This window comes from Oncorhynchus nerka, linkage group LG15 (assembly GCF_034236695.1).
Source record: "Oncorhynchus nerka isolate Pitt River linkage group LG15, Oner_Uvic_2.0, whole genome shotgun sequence".
Taxonomy (NCBI): domain Eukaryota; kingdom Metazoa; phylum Chordata; class Actinopteri; order Salmoniformes; family Salmonidae; genus Oncorhynchus; species Oncorhynchus nerka.
This window is the reverse complement of record NC_088410.1, coordinates 30,147,225-30,174,390: the sequence shown is the minus strand read 5'-3', so window position 1 is coordinate 30,174,390 and position 27,166 is coordinate 30,147,225. Positions and strand designations below refer to the sequence as shown.

The 27,166-nt window shown below is 45.4% G+C and overlaps 1 protein-coding gene and 1 long non-coding RNA gene across 4 annotated transcripts; one reads left to right on the top strand and one right to left on the bottom strand.

Moving 5' to 3' along the window:
* Nucleotides 1-350: 350 nt before the first annotated feature.
* LOC115142422 (NACHT, LRR and PYD domains-containing protein 12-like) lies at nucleotides 351-23,765 on the bottom strand. Of its 3 annotated transcripts, none has more exons than XM_029681864.2 (10): nucleotides 23,315-23,765; nucleotides 20,523-20,624; nucleotides 18,606-20,270; nucleotides 17,258-17,605; nucleotides 3,048-3,215; nucleotides 2,768-2,938; nucleotides 2,316-2,459; nucleotides 2,060-2,233; nucleotides 1,634-1,807; nucleotides 351-1,433 (listed from the first exon to the last, which is right to left on the bottom strand). In XM_029681864.2, the coding sequence occupies exons 2-10, from the start codon at nucleotides 20,561-20,563 to the stop codon at nucleotides 1,421-1,423; spliced, it is 2,898 nt and encodes a 965-aa protein (XP_029537724.1). In that variant the 5' UTR covers nucleotides 20,564-20,624; nucleotides 23,315-23,765; the 3' UTR covers nucleotides 351-1,420. The 3 variants fall into 3 exon arrangements, with proteins under 3 accessions (XP_029537724.1, XP_029537722.1, XP_029537725.1); XM_029681862.2 differs by having other exon boundaries at nucleotides 23,332-23,765; XM_029681865.2 differs by lacking the exon at nucleotides 17,258-17,605 and having other exon boundaries at nucleotides 23,332-23,765.
* On the top strand, nucleotides 23,677-25,862 carry LOC135560169 (uncharacterized). Its single transcript, XR_010458733.1, has 2 exons — nucleotides 23,677-24,912; nucleotides 25,089-25,862. It is a non-coding gene; the product is annotated as an uncharacterized LOC135560169 (long non-coding RNA).
* The last annotated feature ends 1,304 nt before the right edge of the window (nucleotides 25,863-27,166 follow it).

Genomic DNA, 27,166 nt, shown 5'->3' with positions numbered 1-27,166 from the left:
ACGTGAACGTTTTAATACTTATTTATCAGCAATACATGTACAATATATAAAATAAAAATGTTATTAATGCATGTTTTCATTCATTTTAGAACGTTTTAAGGAGTTTAAAAAACACAAAACGCCCAAAAAAACAGTCCCCTGTGCTTGTAGTGGTATATACAGTAACTTATAACATATGTTGAATCATACAAGGCTGATATTCAGTGATGTGGTGATGAATGCACAAATCACTAATTGTCAATGGAATTTTAGAATTCCTATGTGTTCATTGACCATTTCAATTAAAATCACTGTCTGTTTCTAAGAATTTGTAAGATCCTTATTTGCATAAAATAGACAAGAGACCAGTCTATCGAAAAATTAGCCAATAGCATTTATTCTCGGAGCACGCTGCTCATAGAACCCTGTACAACAGTTTATATATCAAATATGACATTTTAAAATGTCCTTCCTCCTATCGATCAGGACAAAGCAGGTTCAAAAGTTCATTCCAACTCACATACATGACACACAATATAACTGGATTAACTCCTGAAGTACCACTTTAGCAGACAGTTCCAGATACACAAAACCTGGAGGGGCTCTCGCTATCTTATTTGATCGCCACAGAGTTATAGTTGAGTCGGTTCAAACATAGGTTAATGACCCTCTTTGCTTACTTAAGACAACCATTGTGTAGGAAGGAATGTGTGTGTGTATCATTTCCAATTACCTCTTATCCATGCTACATATCCTCTTTCTTAGGAACTAACATTATTCATCAGATATTGTAAAACAGTAGAGTAGAGGGTAGAGTTTAATTAGTTATAGTTCTATTTAAATGTAGATATTGTTTAGTCATTATTCATAAAATTCCTAACACTAATGCCCGGACGACGCTGGGCCAATCATGGCCGGTTGTGATACAGCCTGGAATCGGAATTGGTAAAGGTGAAAATGTCTCCAAATGGATTATTCATTTATCCAGTCCCACTATAGGTTCCCAATGATGACACATTCTTGGTTAAACAAGAAAACACAATAAGGTCATTATGTAAAACATAGCATCACCCTTCTCTTCAGTAAAGGCTACATTGTATACTGTAACATCTTGGATTGACATTGATGTGCATATAAAATACTGCAATGGCCTTCGGGGTTACTGAGCATGATTGAGGCAGAAGGTACTGAGTAACATCCTTTAGTTTAGTACACAGACACTGTGGGGACATCCTAAAGGGCATCCTACTCTATAGAATTCTATAGCATTAACTTTTTCAAGTTTAGGCACTTCTTTAATAAGTCTGTACAACGCTCAAATCCCAGTCTGCGAGATAGCATCCTGTTCCCTTTACGGTGAAGCACTTCACCGGAGCGAGAACAGAACTTGAAGACCAAGCCGAGACGCCAAGATGAACCCCATCAAGCGAGTCAAGACCTCTCAATCGTTGATTCTAGAACAAAGAATAGTGTTACCACCATAGACACATAATCCTACAAAATAATGTTCTCATTCCATCCCTAACAGAATTGTCCACTGAGGGGCCACACAATCCAATTATGAAAAGTGGACACACACACACACACACACACAAAAAGTCATTGTAAATAAATGACTAACATCATTGTAAGCTTTGATGGCACCAGGACTTACTCTAGAGTCTGTAGTTTGTAGTGTGGGTTGTCCCTGATGTCAGAGAGAATTCTCAGTCCTTCTTCTCCCGTGTCATTTCCCATCAGGCCTAGTTCTGTGATGCTGGAGTGGCTGGACTTCAGGGCTACGGCTAGGGAGGAGCAGCCCTTTACTGTGATCCCACAGCATCTCAGACTGGAGGGAGGGGGGGGGCAGTGAATGTGGCAAGAGAGATGGGGAGAGAGAGAGATGGGGATAGAGAGAAAGTATCTTCAATTTGTTTTGGTCAACAAGACTACATAAATTGCACGAGTGATTTAGAAGTTAACAAAATGACCAGGTCATTTTGTGAATATGCTTATAATAATTCATTGTTTGAAGAGAGTGCGGTGTGATATCATAGACCAAGCCGTGAGCTTTATAACCCTCTCTAATGCTGTTACTTACAACAGTCTCTCCAGTGTACAACACCTGGACGTCAGTCCCATGTAGAGAGTCTTCACCCCGCGGTCTCCCAGGTCGTTTCCAGAGAGATCCAGCTCTTTCAGGTTGGTGAGGTTGGAGCTGAGAGCTTTGACCAGCACCTCAAAGCATTTCTCTGTCAATTTACAGTCACTCAGCCTAGGTGGGGAGAGGTAATTACATTGAGAAAGTTGCCCCCCTCACACACACATACGCTAGGTCTAACCGTTGCAGAACTCACCTGAGGGTCTCAAGTGAAGACAAGCAGAACAAGACATCGGCCCAGTCATCCGAGTCGCCCAGATGGTTCCTGCTGATGTCCAGCTCTTTGAGGATAGAGTTGAAATGAAACCCTCTGACTAGGGTGATGCCACAGCTCGCCACACTGGAGAGACAAGGGTAAAGAAAAATAAACTCTTCAATATTCAGCTCCAGACCTAGGTTCAAAATACTGTCTAACAGAGACTTTAAGTGTTTGCTTTAGACTGCCTGGAGAGCTAGATGGGAGGACAGGGTTTGCACTTTTGCGACTATTCTATTGGTTCCATTGTGCCAGGCAAGCTCATTCAACCCAAGTCTGACCAGTATTTGAACTAATTTCAAATAGTATTTGAACCTAAGTCTGCCAGGTTACATGGAGTAGGGGCTAAGGGAGAGTGGCCCGTACACTCTTGGTGGGGTAAGCTAGCTTACATGAGTTTCTCCAGTTGACAGGCGGGCAGTCCGAAGGCGTTGCAGAGCATCTTGACCCCCTCGTCCTTCAGGTTGTTGTTGCTCAGGTTGAGCTCCCTCAGACTGGGGATGTTCACCAGACATCCAAACATGTTCTCACAGCATTTCTCAGTGAGCTGACAACAGTACAACCTGGTGGTGGAGGGAGAATGTATGGTACATTTACTACAGGGAACATTCCACTTTAGAATCAGTGAGGTGGAATGTGTAAGTGTACTACAATACTCCAGGCAGTACTCACTCCAGTTTGTATATCTGGGTTGACTTCAGTGTGTCCATGAGCAGCTTCACCCCCCGGTCTCCCAGGTCGTTCATGCTGACGTCCAGCTCTCGCAGGTGTCTGGGGTTGTCTATCAGCAACACCGCAAGAGAGCGACTCTGCTCCAGGCCCAGCTTGCAGTTTGAGAGCCTAACGAAGATTATAATACTTTAGAAGATGCGGCCTATGTGGTCCAGCGGTGAGTGTCGCGAACCCCAGCACAGAATTATGTGGTAGAATGGCGCTGGAGAGGATGGCTGACGTTTTAGTGCTCCTAACCAACGGTGTTATTTTGTTTGTTTTTTAGCTGTAGATGACACTATCTACCTAGAGAGTTGTCATCTGTATTTTTCGTAGCTGTCCACCTACCACCACAGACCGATACTGGCACTAAGACCGCACTCAATGAGCTGTATACCGCCATAAGAAAAAAGGAAAACGCTCATCCAGAGGCGGCACTCCTAGTGGCTGGGGTTTTTAATGCAGGGAAACTTAAATCCATTTGACCAACTTTCTACCAGCATGTCACATGTGCAACCAGAGGGGGAAAAAACCTCTAGACCCGCTTTACTTCACACACAGACGCATACAAAGCTCTCCCTCACCCTCCATTTGGCAAATCTGACCATAATTATATCCTCTTGATTCCTGCTTACAAGCTAAAATGAAAGCAGGAAGCACCAGTGACTCGGTCAATAAGAAAGTGGTCAGATGAAGCAGATGCTAAGCTACAGGACTGTTTTGCTAGCACAGACTGGAATATGTTTCGGGATTCTTCCTATGGCATTGATGAGTACACCACATCAGTCACTGGCTTTATCAATAAGTGCATCCATGACGTCATACCCACAGTGACTGTACGTACATACCCCAACCAGAAGCCATGGATTACACGCAACATCCGCACTGAGCTTAAGGGTGAGCTGCCGCTTTCAAGGAGTGGGACTCTAACTTCGATACAGGACTAAGATCGAATCGTACTACACCGACTCAGACGCTCGTTGGATGTGTCAGGGCTTGCAAACTATTACGACTGTTACGTTCCCCAGTTTCTGTGTTGTGGGTTTGTGTTAGAAGTTGACAGATTAATCGGAATGGCCGATTAATTAGGTCCGATTTCAAGTTTTCATAACAATCGTTAATCTGCATTCTTGGAAACCGATTATGGCCGATTACATTGCACTCCACGAGGAGGCTGCGTGGCAGGCTGACTACCTGTTACGCGAGTGCAGCAAGGAGCCAAGGTAAGTTGCTAGCTAGCATGAAACTTATAAAAAACAATCAATCTTAACATAATCACTAGTTAAACTAGTAATACCATCAACCATGTGTAGTTATCTAGCTTGTCCTGCGTAGCATAATTTATAATTTGCCTGTTAATTTATCATTGAATCACAGCCTACTTTGCCAAACGTGTGATGATTTAAGATGCATTTGCGAAAAAAGCAGTCATTGCACCAATGTGTACCTAACCATAAGCATCAATGCCTTTCTTTAAAATCAATACACAAGTATATATTTTTAAACCTGCATATTTAGTTAATATTGCCTGCTAACATGAATTTCTTTTAACTAGGGAAATTGTGTCACTTCTCTTGTGTTCTGTGCAACAGAGTCAGGGTATATGTAGCAGTTTGGGCCACCTGGCTCGTTGCAAACTGTGAAGACCATTTCTTCCTAACAAAGACTAATTAATTTGCCAGAATTGTACATAATTATGACATAACTTTGAAGGTTGTACAATATAACAGCAATATTTAGACTTCGGGATGCCACCCGTTAGATGAAATACGGAACGGTTGAGTATTTCACTGAAAAAATAAACGTTTTGTTTTCTAAATGATAGTTTCCGGGTTTTACCATATCAATGACCTAAGCTTCGTATTTATGTGTGTTATTATATTATAATTAAGTCTATGATTTGATATTTGAGCAGTCTGTCTGAGCGGTGGTAGGCAGCAGCAGGCTCGTAAGCATTCATTCAAACAGCACTTTCCTGCATTTGCCAGCAGCTCTTCTCTGTGCTTCAAGCATTGCACTGTTTATGACTTCAAGCCTATCAACTCCCAAGATTAGGCTGGCAATACTATAGTGCCTATAAGAACATTCAGTAGTCAAAGGTATATGAAATAGAAATGGTATAGGGAGAAATAGTCCTATCAAATCAAATCAAATTTGATTTGAAATAGTCCTATAATTCCTATAATAACTCCAACCTAAAACTTCCTACCTGGGAATATTGAAGACTCATGTTAAAAGGAACCACCAGCTTTCATATGTTCTCATGTTCTGAGCAAGGAACTTAAACGTTAGCTTTTGTACATGGCACATATTGCACTTTAACTTTCTTCTCCAACACTTTGTTTTTGCATTATTTAAACCAAATTGAACATGTTTCATTATTTATTTGAGACTAAATTGATTTTATTGATGTATTAAGTTAAAATAAAAGTGTTCATTCAGTATTGTTGTAATTGTCATTAGTGTGTATGTATATATATATACACACACACAAATCGGCAGATTTAATCGGTATCAGCTTTTTTTTGGCGTTGAAAAATCATAATCGGTCGACCTGTAGTTTGTATGTGTGTATTCCAGGAAATGGCTTCCTGGATTCCAAGCAGCTGATTAGTCGGCCCCATTGCAGATTGGAGCTCTGACGCCGCCTTCTCGTCAGGGGATACAACTGTCTGCAAATAACGACTCCTTCTGCAGCTTGAAAAGCCAGTGTTCCTTTGTTAGGAGACAGAGCTTCTTTGTATATGCTGCTTTGGTCTGGTAAAATTGTTGTGAAGTATTTTGTAGCCGGTCCTGCAGAAGTATGTGTATGCCAAAAGGACTGTGTTTTTGATTATTGAATTTGTTCACTTTACATTAGTAATTATTCTGTTTTTGTTCCCAGGGGGGAAGGGGAAGGCACCTTGGGAGTGTTTAGACAAGAGGCTTGTGGCCATACATATACCCGTAGTATTGTCACGAACCGGCTCAAAGCCCGTAACAAAGGGAGACAACGTGGAGATAAGGAGTAGCAAAATATGTATTTATTACCTAAAGCAACTAAGTATAATATACAATGGTGTGTGTAATCAGTAGTGTAAGTGAGTGTTTTGCATGCATGAATGTGATAATGCAGGGTGATGAAAGGTGCCAAAGCAAACAAACAAACAAACGGCCACCAAGAACCACAACACAATCTACAAAGGGTGTCTGCATGGAGAGAGTCTCCTCCATGAATGGGGAAGTGGTGTATTTATCCTGGGAGACACCGGGCCCAGGTGTTTCCCATGTAGCTGACGACCCTCCCAACTCCGCCCACCAGCATCCTAATAAGGAAATAACAGAGAGAATACGGCAGACAGAGTGGGAGGGTCGTCACATCCCCCCCCATAAAACCGGGGACCAACAAGGACCCCGGAACAAAATACCAGCCTCTAAGTTCCAAATTGACACAGCTTCTGCGCCACAAATTGATGAGGGTTTACGTGTTCACACTTACAATTTGCCCCAGCCAACCTCCTCCCCAGACCTCAGCGACCTTCGCACAGGAAGCAACATTTAAGAGGAAAGAAGAAAACAAGACCAGGAGGGAGCAGACAGGACAGAGAGAACATGACAATACGAAACAATGGTCAGTCACGTAAACATTAAGAACAGGGCGCACGAGAGAGCGCATCAGCAATCACGTTTTCAGTCCCCGGATGTGCCTCACATCGAGATGGAATGATTGTAAAAATAAACACCATCGCATTATCCTCTGGTTTGGACACATCATGGACCTCAAAAAAGTGAGGGGGTTATGGTCGGTGTAGACCACAATAGGTACTACCCCGACCCGACATACACTTCGAAGTGTTGTAGTGCCCAAATTAGTGCTAGCGCTTCCTTTTCAATAACCGAATAGTTCAACTGATAATCGTTAAACTTTTTGGAAAAAAACTAACAGGCCTCTCAATCCCAGACACATCTGCTTGCAGCAAAACTGCACCTGCCCCCACATGACTAGCATCCACCTGCAAGGTAAATGACAAATCCATGCGAGGAGCAGCCAGCACTGGAGTTGAGGTAAGCAACCTCTTTGCCTCTTCAAAAGCGTGTTGACAACGAGTAGACCAAACATAAACAGCCTTAGCTTTCAGCATATCTGTCAAGGGAGCGACCACAGTAGAGAAGTTATTACAAAAACTACGGTAATAACCAATCATGCCCAAGAAACGCATCAGTTCCTTTTTAGTAGTTGGTGGTGGAAAAGCATCAATAGCCACCACTTTAGCCCGAACAGGACGCACTTCACCCTGCCCAACCATTTTTCCAAGGTATGTAACGGTCGCCTGAGCAAACTCACATTTTGCCAGATTGATTGTGAGGCGACCCGCAGCCAGACGTTCGAACAAGGCTTGAATACGGGACAGATGTTCTTCCCAAGTTTCTACATCGTCCAAATAAACAGCGCACCCGGTCAGACCGGCGACAACCCTGTTCATAAGTCGCTGAAAAGTGGCAGGTGCATTGCGCAGACCGAAACTCATAATTGAATACGAGTACAGACCAAAGGGTGTAATAAAGGCAGAGATTTCACGTGCCCTACTCGTCAGTGGCACCTGCCAATAGCCTTTTAACAGGTCAAATTTGCTCACAAACTTAGCTGCACCGACTTGATCAACACAGTCCTCCATCCGAGGAAGAGGAAATGAATCTGGCTTTGTGACACTGTTTACCTTACGGTAGTCCGTACAAAAACGGTTTGTTCCATCCGGTTTACTGACCAAGATACAGGGAGAAGCCCAACTGGAGAAAGAAGGCTCTGCTATCTTACTCTCCAGCATGTACTTGACCTCAGCATCCAGACAACGTAGTTTCTCTGAAGAAACTCTATAGAAGCGCTGACGAATGGGGTCAGCACCTCCAATGTCAATATCATGTTCTATTAAGTTTGTACGTGTAGGTGTATCAGAAAACAAACCTGGAAATCTCTGAATCAGACCAACTATCTCTTTCCGCCCATCAACAGGTAGGTGAGTGAGAAGACTGTCTAAAATATCCAGTGTTTCTGAATTTTTCAATCTACCCTGCAATATACAATCGTCAGGACCAGGAACATCTTCCTCCTCATGCACAGATCTAGCACGACAAGAACCCAAGGAAACAACGGTATCAGCCAAAAGAACAGGTTTACCGTCCTCTGTAGAATCCCACTGTTCAGTCTCAGAGGAACATGCATAATAGGGTTTTAACAGATTTACATGGCACAGCTGGTGTGCTTTCCTCCGTTCTGGAGTGGCAACTAGATAATTTTGCTCAGTGCACTGGCGCACCACTGTATATGGACCTTGAAACTTGGCTTGAAAAGGAGAACCAACAATTGGCAGCAGAGCAAGAACCTGGTCACCTGGACTTCGGCGATCAAATATGCCCTTCATCCTCTCCTGTGAAGATGATAACTTCTCTTTAGCCATTTCACCAGCGGCATACAGCCGTCGCCGGAAATCACACACATACGATAACAGGGACTGAGGAGGCTCGGGAGACTTCCAGTCATCCTGGAGAACAGATAAAAGTCCACGCACCCTATGTCCAAACACAAGGTCATTTGGACTGAAACCTGTGCTCTCCTGTGAAACTTCCCTAGCAGCTAACAGTAACCAAGGCAACCCCTCCTCCCAATCCTTATCCATCTCAGTACAATAAGCTCTCAACAAAGACTTTAGTGTTTGATGGAAACGTTCCAGTGCTCCTTGACTTTGCGCGTGATAGGCGCTAGACAAATTGTGTTTAATATGGAGCTGTTGAAGAACCTGACCAAACAGATTAGAGGTAAAATTAGATCCTTGATCACTCTGAATGACCTTAGGGATTCCAAACAATGAGAGAAACTGAGTCAAAGCTTTTAACACCGATTTAGTCGTGATAGATCGGAGAGGATAGGCAGCAGGAAACCTAGTGGTCTGACACATCACAGTGAACAGGTAACTGCTACCCTTTTTAGAACGAGGCAGAGGACCCACACAGTCAATAATCAGATACTCAAAAGGTTGGCTGAGTACAGGAATAGGAAACAATGGTACTGGTTTAATAGCTTGATTAGGCTTACCAGTTAATTGACAGCAACGTCGCTGTGAGAAGTTTCCAACACCAACTCACAAAGCTTAACTGGTACAACAACCTGACTAATTGCCTCCCCCAGAAAAACACTATCATGAGACACCCACTTTCTCATCAGGACATCCTCTTGGAGAAAATAGCCATGGGCGACATCTCCCAACTGTTCTATAGGCACAATTTGATCACGCAACTCTTCCAACTTGGGGTCATCCCGTTGCGCATTGATTAGATCTGAGCGGGTTACAGATAACGGGATAACAGGGAAAACAGTGACATACTTTGTATTATTATCATTAGTCGGCGCAGTGACCAGTTCGCCACGGCTCATAGAACGTGTCACTGCACACGCAGAGAACACCTCTGGGAAACTCTGTACACTCTCATCAGGAATCCCAACAAATGACGGCTTAGTGGAAACCACTAGAGATGGAAACACGACAGGCCATACACGCTCACCAGCCAAGTTATTCCCAAGGATAACATCGATACCCTCAATAGGCAACGAAGGACGCACACCCACAACAACTTCACCCTTCACCAGCCCACAATCCAACATCAGTTTATGCAATGGAACTGACAGAGTGTTCAAACCTATTCCCTAATTAGAACACTATTCCCGAATCAGTCTCAGCAGAAAAGGGTAACACAGACTCCAACACAAATGATTCAGAGGCACCTGTGTCTCTCAGGATCTTCACTGGCACTAGGTCTTTACTTCCTAACATAGACAAAACCTTCTGTAATGAAAGGTAAATAGTCTGGATCAATATGGACTTTCACATTCTCCTGGGCCTGAGGAAATGAGTCATGAATGAACTGATGTGGAACAGGTGCAGCTAATGCAGTAGGCTTAGATTTAGCGTAAGCACCCTTTGACCTGAGAAGTGGACATTCGTTTTCCAATGCCCTGAACCTTGACAGTAGTGACACTCATGCCCAAAGTCAGCTTTACCATGGGAGTCAGGTTCAACCCTAGTTGAATAGAACTCTGCCCGAGAACCAAAGTATCTCGGTGAGCGAAGCCAAATCTATCCGAACGCCCCCACTCTTTCCGAATACGGGGTTCTGCAAAGACACTTTTGTGAGTCAACACATACTCGTCTGCCAAAACTGCAGCTTCAGCAACATTCTTTACTTTCTGTTCATTAATATACGTGGCAATACGATCAGGAATTGTGTCCTTAAATTGCTCTAACATAATCAGATCACACAGCCCTTGGAAAGTCACAACTGCAGAGGCGGAACACCAGCGATTAAACTGTAAAGACAACTGTCGCGCAAACTCAACATGAGTCTGGTTATCATCCCTTTTTAAAGTTCTAAATCGTTGGCGGTAAGCCTCAGGGACCAATTCATAAATCTGTAACACAGCTGTTTTAACTTTATCATAACTGGCACTATCGTGTACACTAAGAGCTGAATATGCTTCCTGCGCTTTACCAGTCAGCACACACTGCAACATTAAAGTGCGGTCAGAATCAGGCCAACTCTAGCGTCAGCAACCCGCTCAAACAACGAAAAGAATGTCTCGGGGTCCCTTTCATTAAACCGAGGCAATAACCGTAAGTTCCCAACAATATCAAATGTCTCTGGGGCACGACCAAAAGCGGAACTACCCCTAGGTAAATCTGGGTCACCTTCCCAAAACAAACTCTCCCCTGAGATCTTTCCTTCCCTAACCAACTCTATACGTTCTTGTTGCAATTTGATTTTAGCACGCTCCATATCTTGTTTAAATGCCAATTCCTTTTCATATTTTACACGATCATGCTCTAGCTTCTCACGATCATGCTGCCGATCATGCTCTCTCTTCTCACGATCATGCTCCAGCTGTAACAAAAGCAGTTCTTTCTGCTGTTCAAAAAGAAGGCTACTAGGACTAACCGATGGAATGTCCATTGTAACGTTATGGGGAGACGACAAATCCTCAGAAGAGGCTGGCCCGGTGGTAACTTCAAGAATACCACTCTCCATCAGATTGGCCTTCAATATCAACCTAATAGAATTCTTTAGACGTTTATCACTAATCTCAACCTTGTAGTGTTCCGCGACCTTCAACAGCTGTTCTTTAGTACCTAAATCTAACAATTCCTCTGATGGAGAGCGAATGAACTTATCTACATAAGACGCCATAATCACACAAAAAAAAAAAATTTCTGGCCTTTCCTTCTGCTGAGCACACCAGACCACAACCCGAGAATTGACAATCACCCTGAGTACCACAGAAGAGAGATGAGATACGGAGCTTCCCCAAAACCTACAATAACTCAACCCTAGTCTTCGTGCAGATTTGCGGTGGGAATTTACGCCACGGATGTGCCCCCGAGACAACTGCTCAGTCCACAGACACCACACAAAAATAACAAACATTAACCATGCCCAACATATTCCAAAAAATGAAACACGTCGCTAAACCTATCAGGGGAAAAAGGCTATAGCTCCGGGTAGCAAGTTCCACTACCCTACCCAAATCTCCCACCGAGGTACACAGCAGATTACTCACCTCAGACTGATGTCCCAACAGAAAGTAGAACAAGAGTTCAGGCTAGGCAGGGCCTGGAAACTAACCATTATAGTCTCTCCAACACAGCACACAAACCAAACAACAAAAGGCAACCAATACTGGGCCTATCAAACACAATATGCAAACCAAACACGTACCTCCACGGTCTCCCAAACCAATAGTTCAAATATCCCGGACGAGCCCCCACTTGTCACGAACCGGCTCAAAGCCCGTAACAAAGAGAGACAACGTGGAGATAAGGAGTAGCAAAATATGTATTTATTACCTAAAGCAACTAAGTATAATATACAATGGTGTGTGTAATCAGTAATCAGTAGTGTAAGTGAGTGTTTTGCATGCATGAATGTGATAATGCAGGGTGATGAAAGGTGCCAAAGCAAACAAACAAACAAACAGCCACCAAGAACCACAACACAATCTACAAAGGGTGTATGCATGGAGAGAGTCTCCTCCATGAATGGGGAAGTGGTGTATTTATCCTGGGAGACACCGGGCCCAGGTGTTTCCCATGTAGCTGACGACCCTCCCAACTCCGCCCACCAGCATCCTAATAAGGAAATAACAGAGAGAATACGGCATACAGAGTGGGAGGGTCGTCACAGTATGTACTCTGTCTATGCACACTAGGTAAGACCTGGGCGGACCAACCCCTGTATTTTGGTTAGCGTGCCAGGTGGCATTAAGAATAAGTAAGTAGTGGGTAGGTAGGAGAGGGGACTAACTTTCTTTGCTTTGGTTCCATTCAGCCCCCTTTCCACAAATTACTGTGTGAAGGAAGAATACATTCCCTGTAAACTGTAATATTCTCTGCCTCTCATCCTTACCTGCACCTACAATCACATACCTCTTTCACTCCACGGGGAATTGAGTGTAGCAGGGTGTTGCGTTCTCTCCTCCAAGAGGTGTGTGTAACACAGACTACAAAGGGAAGCACAGCCGAGAGCTTCCCAGTGACATGAGCTTACCGGACGAGCTAAATTACTTCTATGCTCCCTTCGAGGCCAGTAACACTGAAACATGCATGAGAGCATCAGCTGTTCCGGATGACTGTGATCACGCCCTCCGCAGCCGATGTAAGACCTTTAAACAGTTCAACATTCACAAGGCCGCAGGGCCAGACAGACTACCAGAACATGTACTCCGAGCATGCACTGACCAACTGGCAAGTGTCTTCACTGACATTTTCAACTTCTCCCTGTCTGAGTCTGCAATACCAACATGTTTCAAGCAGACCAGCATAGTCCTTGTGCCCAAGAACACTAAGGTAACCTGCCCAAATGACTACCGACCTGTAGCACTCACGTCTGTAAACATGTAGCGCTTTGAAAGGCTGGTGATGGCTCACATCAACACCATTATCCTAGAAACCCCAGACCCACTCCAATTTGTATACCTTCCAACAGATCCACAGATGATGCAATCCCTATTGCACTCCACACTTCCCACCATGACAAAAGGAACACCTATGTGAGAATGCTATTAATTGACTACTGCTCAGCGTTCAACACCATAGTGCCCTCAAAGCATCGGGATCCTCATCTCTCCCAAGTGGTCATTCTCTCTTTCTCCCCTTACCCATCTGTCTATCGCCTCCTTTGAATTCCATGCTGTCACAGTTACCAGCCCTTTCAAGCTTAACATCCTTATCATTTATCGCCCTCCAGGTTCCCTCGGAGAGTTCATCAATGAGCTTGATGCCTTGATAAGCTCCTTTCCTGAGGACGGCTCACCTCTCACAGTTCTGGGCGACTTTAACCTCCCCACGCCTACCTTTGACTCATTCCTCTCTGCCTCCTTCTTTCCACTCCTCTCCTCTTTTGACCTCACCCTCTCACCTTCCCCCTACTCACAAGGCAGGAAATACGCTCGACCTCATCTTTACTAGATGCTGTTCTTCCACTAACCTCGTTGCAACTCCCCTCCAAGTCTCCGACCACTACCTTGTATCCTTTTCCCTCTCGCTCTCATCCAACACTTCCCACACTGCCCCTACTCGGATGGTATCGCGCCGTCCCAACCTTCGCTCTCTCTCCCCCGCTACTCTCTCCTCTTCCATCCTATCATCTCTTCCCTCTGCTCAAACCTTCTCCAACCTATCTCCTGATTCTGCCTCCTCAACCCTCCTCTCCTCCCTTTCTGCATCCTTTGACTCTCTATGTCCCCTATCCTCCAGGCCGGCTCGGTCCTCCCCTCCCGCTCCGTGGCTCGACGACTCATTGCGAGCTCACAGAACAGGGCTCCGGGCAGCCGAGCGGAAATGGAGGAAAACTCGCCTCCCCTGCGGACCTGACATCCTTTCACTCCCTCCTCTCTACATTTTCCTCTTCTCTCTCTGCTGCTAAAGCCACTTTCTACCACTCTAAATTCCAAGCATCTGCCTCTAACCCTAGGAAGCTCTTTGCAACCTTCTCCTCCCTCCTGAATCCTCCTCCCCCTCCCCCTCCTCCCTCTCTGCAGATGACTTCGTCAACCATTTTGAAAAAGAAGGTCGACGACATCCGATCCTCGTTTGCTAAGTCAAACGACACCGCTGGTTCTGCTCACACTGCCCTACCCTGTGCTCTGACCTCTTTCTCCCCTCTCTCTCCAGATGAAATCTCGCGTCTTGTGACGGCCGGCCGCCCTACAACCTGCCCGCTTGACCCTATCCCCTCCTCTCTTCTCCAGACCATTTCCGGAGACCTCCTCCCTTACCTCACCTCGCTCATCAACTCATCCCTGACCGCTGGCTACGTCCCTTCCGTCTTCAAGAGAGCGAGAGTTGCACCCCTTCTGAAAAAACCTACACTCGATCCCTCCGATGTCAACAACTACAGACCAGTATCCCTTCTTTCTTTTCTCTCCAAAACTCTTGAACGTGCCGTCCTTGGCCAGCTCTCCCGCTATCTCTCTCAGAATGACCTTCTTGATCCAAATCAGTCAGGTTTCAAGACTAGTCATTCAACTGAGACTGCTCTTCTCTGTATCACGGAGGCGCTCCGCACTGCTAAAGCTAACTCTCTCTCCTCTGCTCTCATCCTTCTAGACCTATCGGCTGCCTTCGATACTGTGAACCATCAGATCCTCCTCTCCACCCTCTCCGAGTTGGGCATCTCCGGCGCGGCCCACGCTTGGATTGCGTCCTACCTGACAGGTCGCTCCTACCAGGTGGCGTGGCGAGAATCCGTCTCCACACCACGTGCTCTCACCACTGGTGTCCCCCAGGGCTCTGTTCTAGGCCCTCTCCTATTCTCGCTATACACCAAGTCACTTGGCTCTGTCATAACCTCACATGGTCTCTCCTATCATTGCTATGCAGACGACACACAATTAATCTTCTCCTTTCCCCCTTCTGATGACCAGGTGGCGAATCGCATCTCTGCATGTCTGGCAGACATATCCGTGTGGATGACGGATCACCACCTCAAGCTGAACCTCGGCAAGACGGAGCTGCTCTTCCTCCCGGGGAAGGACTGCCCGTTCCATGATCTCGCCATCACGGTTGACAACTCCATTGTGTCCTCCTCCCAGAGCGCTAAGAACCTTGGCGTGATCCTGGACAACACCCTGTCGTTCTCGACTAACATCAAGCGGTGGCCCGTTCCTGTAGGTTCATGCTCTACAACATCCGCAGAGTACGACCCTGCCTCACACAGGAAGCGGCGCAGGTCCTAATCCAGGCACTTGTCATCTCCCGTCTGGATTACTGCAACTCGCTGTTGGCTGGGCTCCCTGCCTGTGCCATTAAACCCCTACAACTCATCCAGAACGCCGCAGCCCGTCTGGTGTTCAACCTTCCCAAGTTCTCTCACGTCACCCCGCTCCTCCGCTCCCTCCACTGGCTTCCAGTTGAAGCTCGCATCCGCTACAAGACCATGGTGCTTGCCTACGGAGCTGTGAGGGGAACGGCACCTCAGTACCTCCAGGCTCTGATCAGGCCCTACACCCAAACAAGGGCACTGCGTTCATCCACCTCTGGCCTGCTCGCCTCCCTACCACTGAGGAAGTACAGTTCCCGCTCAGCCCAGTCAAAACTGTTCGCTGCTCTGGCCCCCCAATGGTGGAACAAACTCCCTCACGACGCCAGGACAGCGGAGTCAATCACCACCTTCCGGAGACACCTGAAACCCCACCTCTTTAAGGAATACCTAGGATAGGATAAAGTAATCCCTCTCACCCCCCCTCCCCCTGAAAAGATTTAGATGCACTACTGTTCCACTGGAGGTCATAAGGTGAATGCACCAATTTGTAAGTCGCTCTGGATAAGAGCGTCTGCTAAATGACTTAAATGTAAAAATGTAAAATCAATAAGCTAAGACCCTGGGACTAAAAACCTCCCTCTGCAACTGGATCCTGGACTTCCTGACGGGCCGCCCCCACGTGGTAATGGTAGGTAACAACACATCCGCCATGCTGATCCTCAACATGGGGGCCCCTCAGGGTGTGTACTCAGTCCCCTCCTGTACTCCCTGTTCACTCATGACTGCACGGCCAGGCACGACTCCAACACCATCATTACATTTGCCGATGACAACAGTGGTAGGCCTGATCACCAACAATGAAGAGACAGCCTATATGGAGGAGGTCAGAGACCTGGCCGTGTGGTGCCAGAACAACAACCTCTCCCTCAACGTGATCAAGACAAAGGAGATGATTATGGACTACAGAAAAAGGAGGACCAAGCCCACCTGCATTCTCATTGACAGGGTTGCAGTGGAGCAGGTTGAGAGCTTCAAGTTCCTTGGTGTCCACATCACCAACAAACTAACATGATCCAAGCACACCAAGACAGTCGTGAAGAAGGCACGACAAAACGTATTCCACTTCAGGAGACTGAAAAGATTTCGCATGGGTCCTCAGATCCTCAAAAGGTTCTACAGCTGCACCATCGAGAGCATTCTGACTGGGTGCAACACTGCCTGGTATGGCAACTGCTCAGCCTCCGACTTCAAGGCACTACAGAGGGTAGTGCGTACGGCCCAGTACATCACTGGGGCCAAGCTTCCTGCCATCAGGAACCTCTATACCAGACGGTGTCAGAGCAAGTCAAAACAATTGTCAAAAACACCAGCCACCCTAGTCAGACTGTTCTCTCTGCTAGTGGTACCGGAGTGCCAAGTCTAGGTACAGGGGGCTTCTAAACAGCTTCTACCCGCAAGCCATAAGACTCCTGTACATCTAATCAAATGCCTACCCAGACTATTTGCAGTGCCCCCCCCCTTTTACACTGCTGCTACTCTTGTCTATGCATAATCACTTTAATAACTCTACCTACATGTACATATTACCACAATTACCTCGACTAACTGGTGCTGCCACACATGGACTCTGCACCGGTACCCCTGTATATAGCCTCGCTATTGTTATTTTACTGTTGCTATTATTATTATTATTATTATTTTTTACAGCATTGTTGGTTAAGGGCTTGTAAGTAAGCATTTCACTAAGGTCTACCTACACCTGTTGTATTCAGCACGTGACAAATAAAATGATTTGACTTGAATACAATGACGTTACAAGTGGGGGTAGACATGATCAGAACAGGTTTCCTAGCCATTGATTTTTCAACACATTGATCAAAACTCACTTCAGGATCTGCAGTTTGCAATTAACAAACTTCAGTCCGTCAACGAGATGAAACACGCCGGCTTCTCCCGGTTCATTGCCGCTGAGATCCAGCTCTCGCAGGTGCGAGGGGTTGGATTTGAGAGCTTTGGCCAGAGCGGCGAAGCCATCCTGTTTCACCCTGCAGCCGGACAGTTTCAGTCTCTCCAGTCGGCAATGTGGCTTGGCCAAGCCGGCCGCCAGCAGTTGTACTCCTGAGTCCTTCAGCGTGTTGAAACTCAGGTCCAGAGCTTTCAGATTGCACACCTTTGAGGTGAGCGCCGAGGCCAGACCTTCACAGAATATCTCAGTCAGATTGTGATATGACAGCCTGGTGGGAAGGAGGGTTAGGGAATCAAAAGGAACATAGCCATATTAGCAGACAATAAACCAAACAACTACCTCTTCCCCTACCATATTTATTTTGCTCCTTTGCACCCCATTATTTATATTTCTACTTTGCACATTATTCCACTGCAAATCTACCATTCCAGTGTTTTACTTGCTATATTGTATTTACCTCGCCATCATGGCCTATTTATTGCCTTTACCTCCCTTATCTCACCTCATTTGCTCACATTGTATATAGACTTGTTTTTCTACTGCATTATTGACTATGTTTTGTTTACTCCATGTGTAACTGTGTTGTATGTGTCGAATTGCTATGCTTTATCTTGGCCAGGTCGCAGTTGCAAATGAGAACCTGTTCTCAACCAGCCTACCTGGTTAAATAAAGGTGAAATATTTATATTTTTTTAAACAACAGAACTGTGTAATGATCATAAGACAGGTCCGAATGACCTGTGACGACAATTATCTTGTAGCGTTACAGACATTTCATATCGATATATACAGCGAGCGCCAAAAGTATTGAGTTAGTGACACAGTTTTGGTTAGTTTTGTACTTCAACCCTACGGATTTAGAATGATACAATGACTACGAGTCTAAAGTGCAGAGTGACAGCTTTACTTTTGAGGGTATTTCCATCCATATCGGGTGAAATTACAGCACTTTTTGTACATAGTCCCCCATTTCAGGGGACCAAAAGTATTATGCCAAATTCACTTGTGAATTAAAGTAGTAAAAAGTTAAGTATTTGGTCCCATATTCATTGCACATGACTACATGAAGTTTGTGACTCTACAAATTGGTTGGATGCCTATGTACAAAACCTGATTTCTAAACGGTTCACCTGATATGGATGAAAATGGTATTTTATCACATCCAAGGTGCTGGGGTACAGAGCCAAAACTAAAACAAATGTGTCACTTTCCCAATACTTTTGGAGCTCACTGTAATAGCTGGTATTGTTAAATGACCAAGTACTTACGTGGCTGTCTGGGAAGCTTTGATCACTGGCAGCATCCTCAGAAGTTCCTCGTCTCCTCTCTTCTTTACTTCCAACCCAAGCATGTCTATTGGCCCAGACTCTGACGCCACTAACAGAGAGGCCAGGTCGGACCAATGTGCACGTGGGTATTTGGCATCTGGGGGGATTCCCGTCTTGAGAAAGTGCACGCCATCCGTTTCTAAAGAGCTGTCACCCAGTTCCGTCAGGCATTTCAGCAGGTTGAGTGTCCTCGGTGAAGCGGGATTCTCCATGACCTTCTTCTTGATATACTCTACTGCTTCCGTCAGTGTCTCCGACAAATTGTAGCCGGCCTCTGCGATTGACTGGATGAAGCTCAGCGAGAAGCCTAGGAGGAACCGGAGGAAGAGGTCCAGCTTTCCGTTTTTGCTCTGCAAGGCCATGTCCACTGCTTTCCTCAGGTTTTCATCTGGGCTGTTGCAGGATTGGAGAAACCACATTGCGGCAAAGAACTCCTGAATGGTGGTATGCCCAAAGTAGTAGATCTTCTTTTGGTGCAGCCCAATATCCTCCCTGAAGATGGGTATGTTGACTTTTGCGTACACAGCTGCCACTTGGACATCAATGTTGCACTCTCGTAGGTCTTCCTCGTAGAAAACCGTGTTGCCTTTCACCAACTGCTTAAAGGCTAGTTTCCCCAAGTTAATAGCCATCTCCTGTGCATTCTGGTTCTGTGTTTGCAACAGGGCGAGTAGGTCAGTGTACACTGGAGTCAGAGCTCTGGGGTCACATTCTTCATTGAATAGAAATGTCTTTCTCCAGAGGACTAACACACAAATCGAACAGATAAAAGGTATCTGGCACAAGACGTAGAGGCTTTTTGAGTACTTTAAGTAGGCAATAATTGCATTGGCCTGGTTCTTGTCATGGATTGCTCTCCTGAAGAACTCCTCTTTCTGGTAATCTGTGAAGCCTTCGATTTCTGTCACTTCGTTGATGTACTGAAGAGGGATGCGACTGACTGCGTCAGGTCTGGAGGTAATCCATATGTGAGTGGCAGAGGGAAGGAGATTACCGTTAATGAGGTTTGTCAGCAGTGTCGGCACGGAGGAGGCCTCTGTGACATTGGTCACTATCGGGCTGTTCTTGAAGTCGAGAGGACGACGGAATTCATCCAGCCCGTCAAAGATGAGCCAAATTCTGAAGTTCTCCAAGTTGGAAATTCCAGGTTCTTTCAATTCTGGGAAAAACTTGTGAAGAAGTTCAATCAGACTCAGTCTCTCCTTCAGCAAATTCAGCTCCCGGAAAGGAAGAGGAAATAAGAGAGGACAGTCCTGGTTTCCTTTTCCCTCTGCCCAGTTAAGAATAACCATCCGCACCTGGCTAGTTTTGCCAATACCAGAGACACCCTTTGTCAGTGCTATTCTGACTTGTTCGTTGCCTAGTTCAGAATCAAAGTATAAGCCTATGGGTGAGCATGTCCCTTGGTGTCTCTTCCTGTAGGTTGGCTCAATTTGAATGTACTCATGTTGGTTCCCCTCTCCACTTTCACCAGGTGGATAGTGGAGATCACAATGAATATAAAATGGATGCTCAGTTTCCCCCCCTGGGGGACTTTGGTACTTTTTCTTCAAGATGGCTTTTAGCTTATTGCTGAGTTTTGCCACATGGGAGGCAGAGACTTCCCTGTTAAATTGGCAAAAGAAAGTATGTCATTTCTATACAAAGCAGGCATACCTGTGAAGAGTTTCAACCATATTGTCTGTTTAAACTATCTTCATAACATCAATTCTTAGTACTTTACAGAGGGAATAAACTAATGCTTATATGAACCTAAAATAAGCCTACAGTGTATTCTAAATGACACATACATTCACCACAGTCATTTGAACGGAGGACAAGGTCAAAATGAGTCTATGGAAAATGCCATTGTCTTACCTTGGTTCAGTCTGATGTTTTTCTCTCCCAGGGCGAAACATTTTCCTCAAAGGCGGATTTCCTGTGACCAAGGTTTGTTTCCCTCCAAGGCGGAGGCAGTAGCTGTGAAGGGGACAGTAAAGGCAGGCAATCACGTCCCCCATGTGATGAAGAAAAGATCCCACTACCAACCATAGACCTATAACACAGATATTAGATATTATCTTCCTAACTGTATTAGCAATAGTGCTGTGTGTATGGGGATACAGTAATGCACTGGCAAGACTGCCTCAATAGTGCTGTGTGTATGGGGATACAGTAATGCACTGGCAAGACTGCCTCAATAGTGCTGTGTGTATGGGGATACAGTAATGCACTGGCAAGACTGCCTCAATAGTGCTGTGTGTATGGGGATACAGTAATGCACTGGCAAGACTGCCTCAATAGTGCTGTGTGTATGGGGATACAGTAATGCACTGGCAAGACTGCCTCAATAGTGCTGTGTGTATGGGGATACAGTAATGCACTGGCAAGACTGCCTCAATAGTGCTGTGTGTATGGGGATACAGTAATGCCTGCCTCAATAGTGCTTACACTGGCAAGTCTGCCTCAATAGTGCTGTGTGTATGGGGATACAGTAATGCACTGGCAAGACTGCCTCAATAGTGCTGTGTGTATGGGGATACAGTAATGCACTGGCAAGACTGCCTGTGTGTAGGGGATACAGTAGTGCTGTGAATGGGGATACAGTAATGCACTGGCAAGACTGTCTCAATAGTGCTGTGTGTATGGGGATACAGTAATGCACTGGCAAGACTGCCTCAATAGTGCTGTGTGTATGGGGATACAGTAATGCACTGGCAAGACTGCCTCAATAGTGCTGTGTGTATGGGGATACAGTAATGCACTGGCAAGACTGCAATAGTGCTGTGTGTATGGGGATACAGTAATGCACTGGCAAGACTGCCTCAATAGTGCTGTGTGTATGGGGATACAGTAATGCACTGGCAAGACTGCCTCAATAGTGCTGTGTGTATGGGGATACAGTAATGCACTGGCAAGACTGCCTCAATAGTGCTGTGTGTATGGGGATACAGTAATGCACTGGCAAGACTGCCTCAATAGTGCTGTGTGTATGGGGATACAGTAATGCACTGGCAAGACTGCCTCAATAGTGCTGTGTGTATGGGGATACAGTAATGCACTGGCAAGACTGCCTCAATAGTGCTGTGTGTATGGGGATACAGTAATGCACTGGCAAGACTGCCTCAATAGTGCTGTGTGTATGGGGATACAGTAATGCACTGGCAAGACTGCCTCAATAGTGCTGTGTGTATGGGGATACAGTAATGCACTGGCAAGACTGCCTCAATAGTGCTGTGTGTATGGGGATACAGTAATGCACTGGCAAGACTGCCTCAATAGTGCTGTGTGTATGGGGATACAGTAATGCACTGGCAAGACTGCCTCAATAGTGCTGTGTGTATGGGGATGTAATGGGATGCAATAGTAATGCACTGGCAAGACTGCCTCAATAGTGCTGTGTGTATGGGGATACAGTAATGCACTGGCAAGACTGCCTCAATAGTGCTGTGTGTAATAGTGCTGTGTGTATGGGGATACAGTAATGCACTGGCAAGACTGCCTCAATAGTGCTGTGTGTATGGGGATACAGTAATGCACTGGCAAGACTGCCTCAATAGTGCTGTGTGTATGGGGATACAGTAATGCACTGGCAAGACTGCCTCAATAGTGCTGTGTGTATGGGGATACAGTAATGCACTGGCAAGACTGCCTCAATAGTGCTGTGTGTATGGGGATACAGTAATGCACTGGCAAGACTGCCTCAATAGTGCTGTGTGTATGGGGATACAGTAATGCACTGGCAAGACTGCCTCAATAGTGCTGTGTGTATGGGGATACAGTAATGCACTGGCAAGACTGCCTCAATAGTGCTGTGTGTATGGGGATACAGTAATGCACTGGCAAGACTGCCTCAATAGTGCTGTGTGTATGGGGATACAGTAATGCACTGGCAAGACTGCAAGACTCCTCAATAGTGCTGTGTGTATGGGGATACAGTAATGCACTGGCAAGACTGCCTCAATAGTGCTGTGTGTATGGGGATACAGTAATGCACTGGCAAGACTGCCTCAATAGTGCTGTGTGTATGGGGATACAGTAATGCACTGGCAAGACTGCCTCAATAGTGCTGTGTGTATGGGGATACAGTAATGCACTGGCAAGACTGCCTCAATAGTGCTGTGTGTATGGGGATACAGTAATGCACTGGCAAGACTGCCTCAATAGTGCTGTGTGTATGGGGATACAGTAATGCACTGGCAAGACTGCCTCAATTCAAAGTCTGCTCACAGATTAGAAATGATTTGCTAATAAATTAATTCAGTTAAATAGGCTACCTAAAGAAGACACAAACTGACAAAAACACGGAGGACCTATCCATTCAGGCACTATTTTTTTCAATAAATCCGTTTAGGATCAGGCCAAAAACACTGCAAACAAAAAACGGGGAGCTCTAACGGTTTGCCGAATGCAGTGTAATCCCTGGCCTTCAAAACTAACAAATGGATTATGCAAGGGGGGTCATCCCAAATGATTTATAAATGCAAAAACCTGACTACATCGTCTAAACACTGAACTCGCTTTCGCGTTTCTTTACATCCGTTCCTTGGTGCTGGGCCAGCCCACGACTAGCCAGAACATAACTAGCTAAAATACGGCATGCAGTCATCCCATTGCAACTTTATCAACTCTAATTTAATAGCAAACACATAATGCAATTCCATAGTTACTTGTTGGATTTCCTCACTTGATTCTAGTCCATCACTGCGTCTCATTAAATATACGTGTTTTAAAATAGGTCGAGGAGGCAGCTTCAAACTCCGTTGCGGTTTCCAGTCAAAACAAGGTACCCGCAAAAGTGCTAAAAGTCAAGAACAGGGGCGCGTTCAGCAAGATACAAAGTTTTGGAACGTCCAGATAGAAATATGCTATGTAGAACAAACATGCCTCTTCGATTTGTTCAATAATGAATTACGTTAATTTCTATCTGCAATGTTCGAGAACGTTTTGCAAATGAACGTGACCCTGTTCACACCCAGTACACATTTGAGAGGTAAGATCATTTTTGTCCACCATCAATTAGATGTAATCTCAGATATCATAATATGGCCATAGAAGTGTTGTAAAATAAAATGGTGAGATCCTGTTGAGAAGAGATTCCTGCTGTAGAAGAGAATAAGGTGACCTGGAAGCGGAAGTGTGCTTAGTTCATAGGCTATAATGGCAAGACCGCGAATTGAGGGTGATAGAAGCGCTGACAATGCTACGAGATTTGGATGAAATAGAGTCAGATGGAGGGGAGGAACTTGATGCTGAGATCGACTATGATGATGAATGGGGGAATTATTCAATAGATTCCGATGCTGGCTGCGATTCTGATTAACGATGCCCAGAAGTGCAGGTGTCAACAACTCAGATGGAGGGAGAGGAGAAGGGGAAGGACGGCACGGTTTGGATAAAACAGCCAGTGGACAACGCTGCAGGTCGGTTATGAGCACAGAATGGCACCCAATTGGAATCGGGCCCTACACCTTACGCAAAAGGCAGAATCGACAGAGCATTCGACAGCTTTCATTGTTTATGTAACATGGAGATGTTGCAGCACATCAAGGACTGTACTGTAGCTGAGGCGCGCCAGGCGAGAGGAGACAACACGTGGGACATGTATGTGGATGAGCTGGAAGCGTTCATTGCGCTCTTATATGTCCGAGGACAGTACACGCCTTTGGAGAGCTTCTGGAACGAAAAATATGGGGCGATTTTTTTTTCCCCCCCGAGTCACTATGCCCACGGAACCGCTTCAGAGAGATCATGCGATACCTGTGTTTTGACGCAAGAGAGACCAGACGCATGCGCCTGGAAACGGACGTTTGGGACGCGTTTGTACAGAACTGTGTTTTCTCTTACAAGCCAGGAGTGAACATTTCCGTGGAGGAGCAATGGTTCCCCGCAAAAGCTAAGTGCACCTTTACGCAGTACATCCCCTACAAGCAAGACAAGTGGGGCATGAAGTTTCGGTTGGCAGCTGACGTCGACAACAAGTACGTGCTGAATGTCTTTCCATATCTGGGGAAAGGTGAATCTCAGCGTCCTGAAATTGTGGTGATGAGGCTTGTAGAACCTTACCTTGGCGAGGGTAGGAATGTAAACACAGACGAGATCTTCACATCACTGGCATTGGCAAATAAGTTGATTGACAAGAACACAAGCTTAGTCGGGGTTATGAAAGTGAGCCTGGGGCTGCTTCTCTCTGTGAGCAACCAGGCACAGGCAGAGCTGTTCTCCACAACGGCGTTGAAGCACGACAAAAGCAACACGGTTTACAGATGTAAGCCAAGAGAAAACGTCTGTATCCTGAGCACTAAGCATCTGACAGTTGCCATTGACGGTGACACAAAGAGAAAACCAGAGTCCCTGACGCACTATAACAACACAGATGTATGTTATAACGTCTTCTGTTGTAGGAAAAATAATTCTAAGGTATTGTACTGTATTCTATTCCAGGTTGGTGTGGATAACATGGCCAGACAGTTCACGGTGAAAGGGGGTACTCGCTGCTGGCCTGTTGCGGTATTCTACAACCTGCTTGACCTGGCTGCTATCAACACGCACGTTTTGTTCACCCAGTGCACCGGTAAGACAACGCCGAGGAGAGATTTCATCATGTAGTTGGCATTGGAGCTTCGTGAGAATCACCAGGGGCAAGGCGGCAGCGGACGATGTCCCTAATGACGCACTACCGCTCTCCGAGAAGAAGAGACAGTGCCAGGTGCACGGATGCATGCGGAACAAAAACTGCGACTTCTGCGGGACCTGTACGCGATTTGTCTGCGGAAAGTGCTCATTCCGGAATAAATATTTGTCGAAGATTTGTGTTGACTGTCATGCCATGTTACTGTAAGAGCTTAAGGAATAACTGCTGCTATGCATAAAGGCGTACATGCCCGAGAGAGGCCACAACGAGTTCATTAATGACTGACGCCAGTACAGGCTGTTTATACGACTGACGCTTGTTATATTCTTGTTATATTCTTTTATAATACCGTTATTGGTTTACATTTGCTCGTTGTACACTTTTTTTTAGCTGACTCTAGGCCCATTTAGCCCTATTGACAGTGCGTATTTTGGATACACCTATAGCCTACTAGGTAGACTACTTAGACTAACATAGGAACGGCTGGTATAAAAAGAAGATGCTTCTGAATTAAATGACTGAATGTGATTTCTGTCTTGTTCTTTTCGTTAAAATCTACGAATAAAATGGAATTACCATTTGCATTTTGGTGTTTCTTTCCCTCAATTAAAACAGAACAACCTAAGCTATTATAAAGGTCTAAAACTCTAAATGTTGTCAAGCAGCCCAGAATCCAGGAGTTTTTCGAGGAATAAAAAATAATTTAAAAAAACAATACGTGACCTGATTAGAAAAACTCAGGTCCCATCATAGCCCATAATAAACCTTTTTAGATTCATCACGTCAGAAGTTCCAGAATTTTACCTGGTTAGGTTCGCAAATCAGATGGGTTTTTTTCACCACCCCACTCTGGGTCCTGCGGTGACGCCTCTGGTATAGGCTACCTAGGCTAAACTTTTAGAATGCCTACCTAAAATCACATCATCAGTACACTGACTGCAATTATTTGAATTACAGTGTTTTAATTTAATTGGTATATTTGAATTGTTCAACAAATATTTATTTTCCATGACCATCATACGACCTACATAGTCTTACCAAAAACCTCAGGTAAACTCCGGTAAGAATGTCTGGCTACATTCCAACAGAAAGGTGCACAGAAACTACACTCTGACCAATCAAAGCCTTGAGGGGGAAGTTTGGGGTCTTTATTTTTGACGGAGCGTCTCTGGCTTCGGAACTGGGCAATGCGACCTGGAGAGGCTTTCGGCTGCTTGGCGGATGGATGGGTAGCCCTATCCCGTGGGAAGTTGAGTTGTGGACGTTGTTTTCACGAGAGAAATTGGAAATTGCGGAGAGTAGTGCTGACGAAATGGAGAAAAAGTTGGTGAACCAAAAGCTGTGCTGGAATGCGAACAATATGCGTGCCAGTTCTGATGGTATGGAGCGGGAGGACGAGGGTCAAGGACCGGAATAGTCGGTAGTGGAAAGACATAGGAAGAAGAGAGATCATGATACAGAAAGCAGTGCAGCGTCTAGTAAAGAAAGCATAAAGAAGGCCAAGGTAGGACGCAAGCGTAATGATGTGGAAAGTGGTGATAGTGTTTGATGAGACCACAGGGCCTCACTCACTGTACATGCTATTCGACTAACTAATGCCGCAGAGAAAGAGGTAGGTGAAGTGAAATTAGCTCGGTTAATTGGAGATAATATATTGTTAATATTGTGTGGTAGCCAGGCTCAGCAAGAGAAGATTTGGAAAATGAAAAATCTTAATGGGAAGAAGATTAAAAGCCATGTCCCTGGTGCTTATGTTAGGTTGAAGCGAGTCATCACTGGAGTCCCAATATCTATGTCCACAGATGATATCAAAGATGTGAAGGGAGGCAAAGTGATTGGGGACAAAAAGTTGATCAGTAGGAAAGAAGGCCAAAGAAGGGAAAGCTTA

Coding starts and splice junctions, on each gene's coding strand:
- LOC115142422 (XM_029681864.2), bottom strand. CDS start 20,563: ATGTTTCGCCCTGGGAGAGAAAAACATCAGACTGAACCAAG. Junction 17,606..18,605: donor AAAGCTTCCCAGACAGCCAC/GTAAGTACTTGG, acceptor CCTTCCCACCAG/GCTGTCATATCACAATCTGA. Junction 2,234..2,315: donor TCTTCACTTGAGACCCTCAG/GTGAGTTCTGCA, acceptor CTCCCCACCTAG/GCTGAGTGACTGTAAATTGA.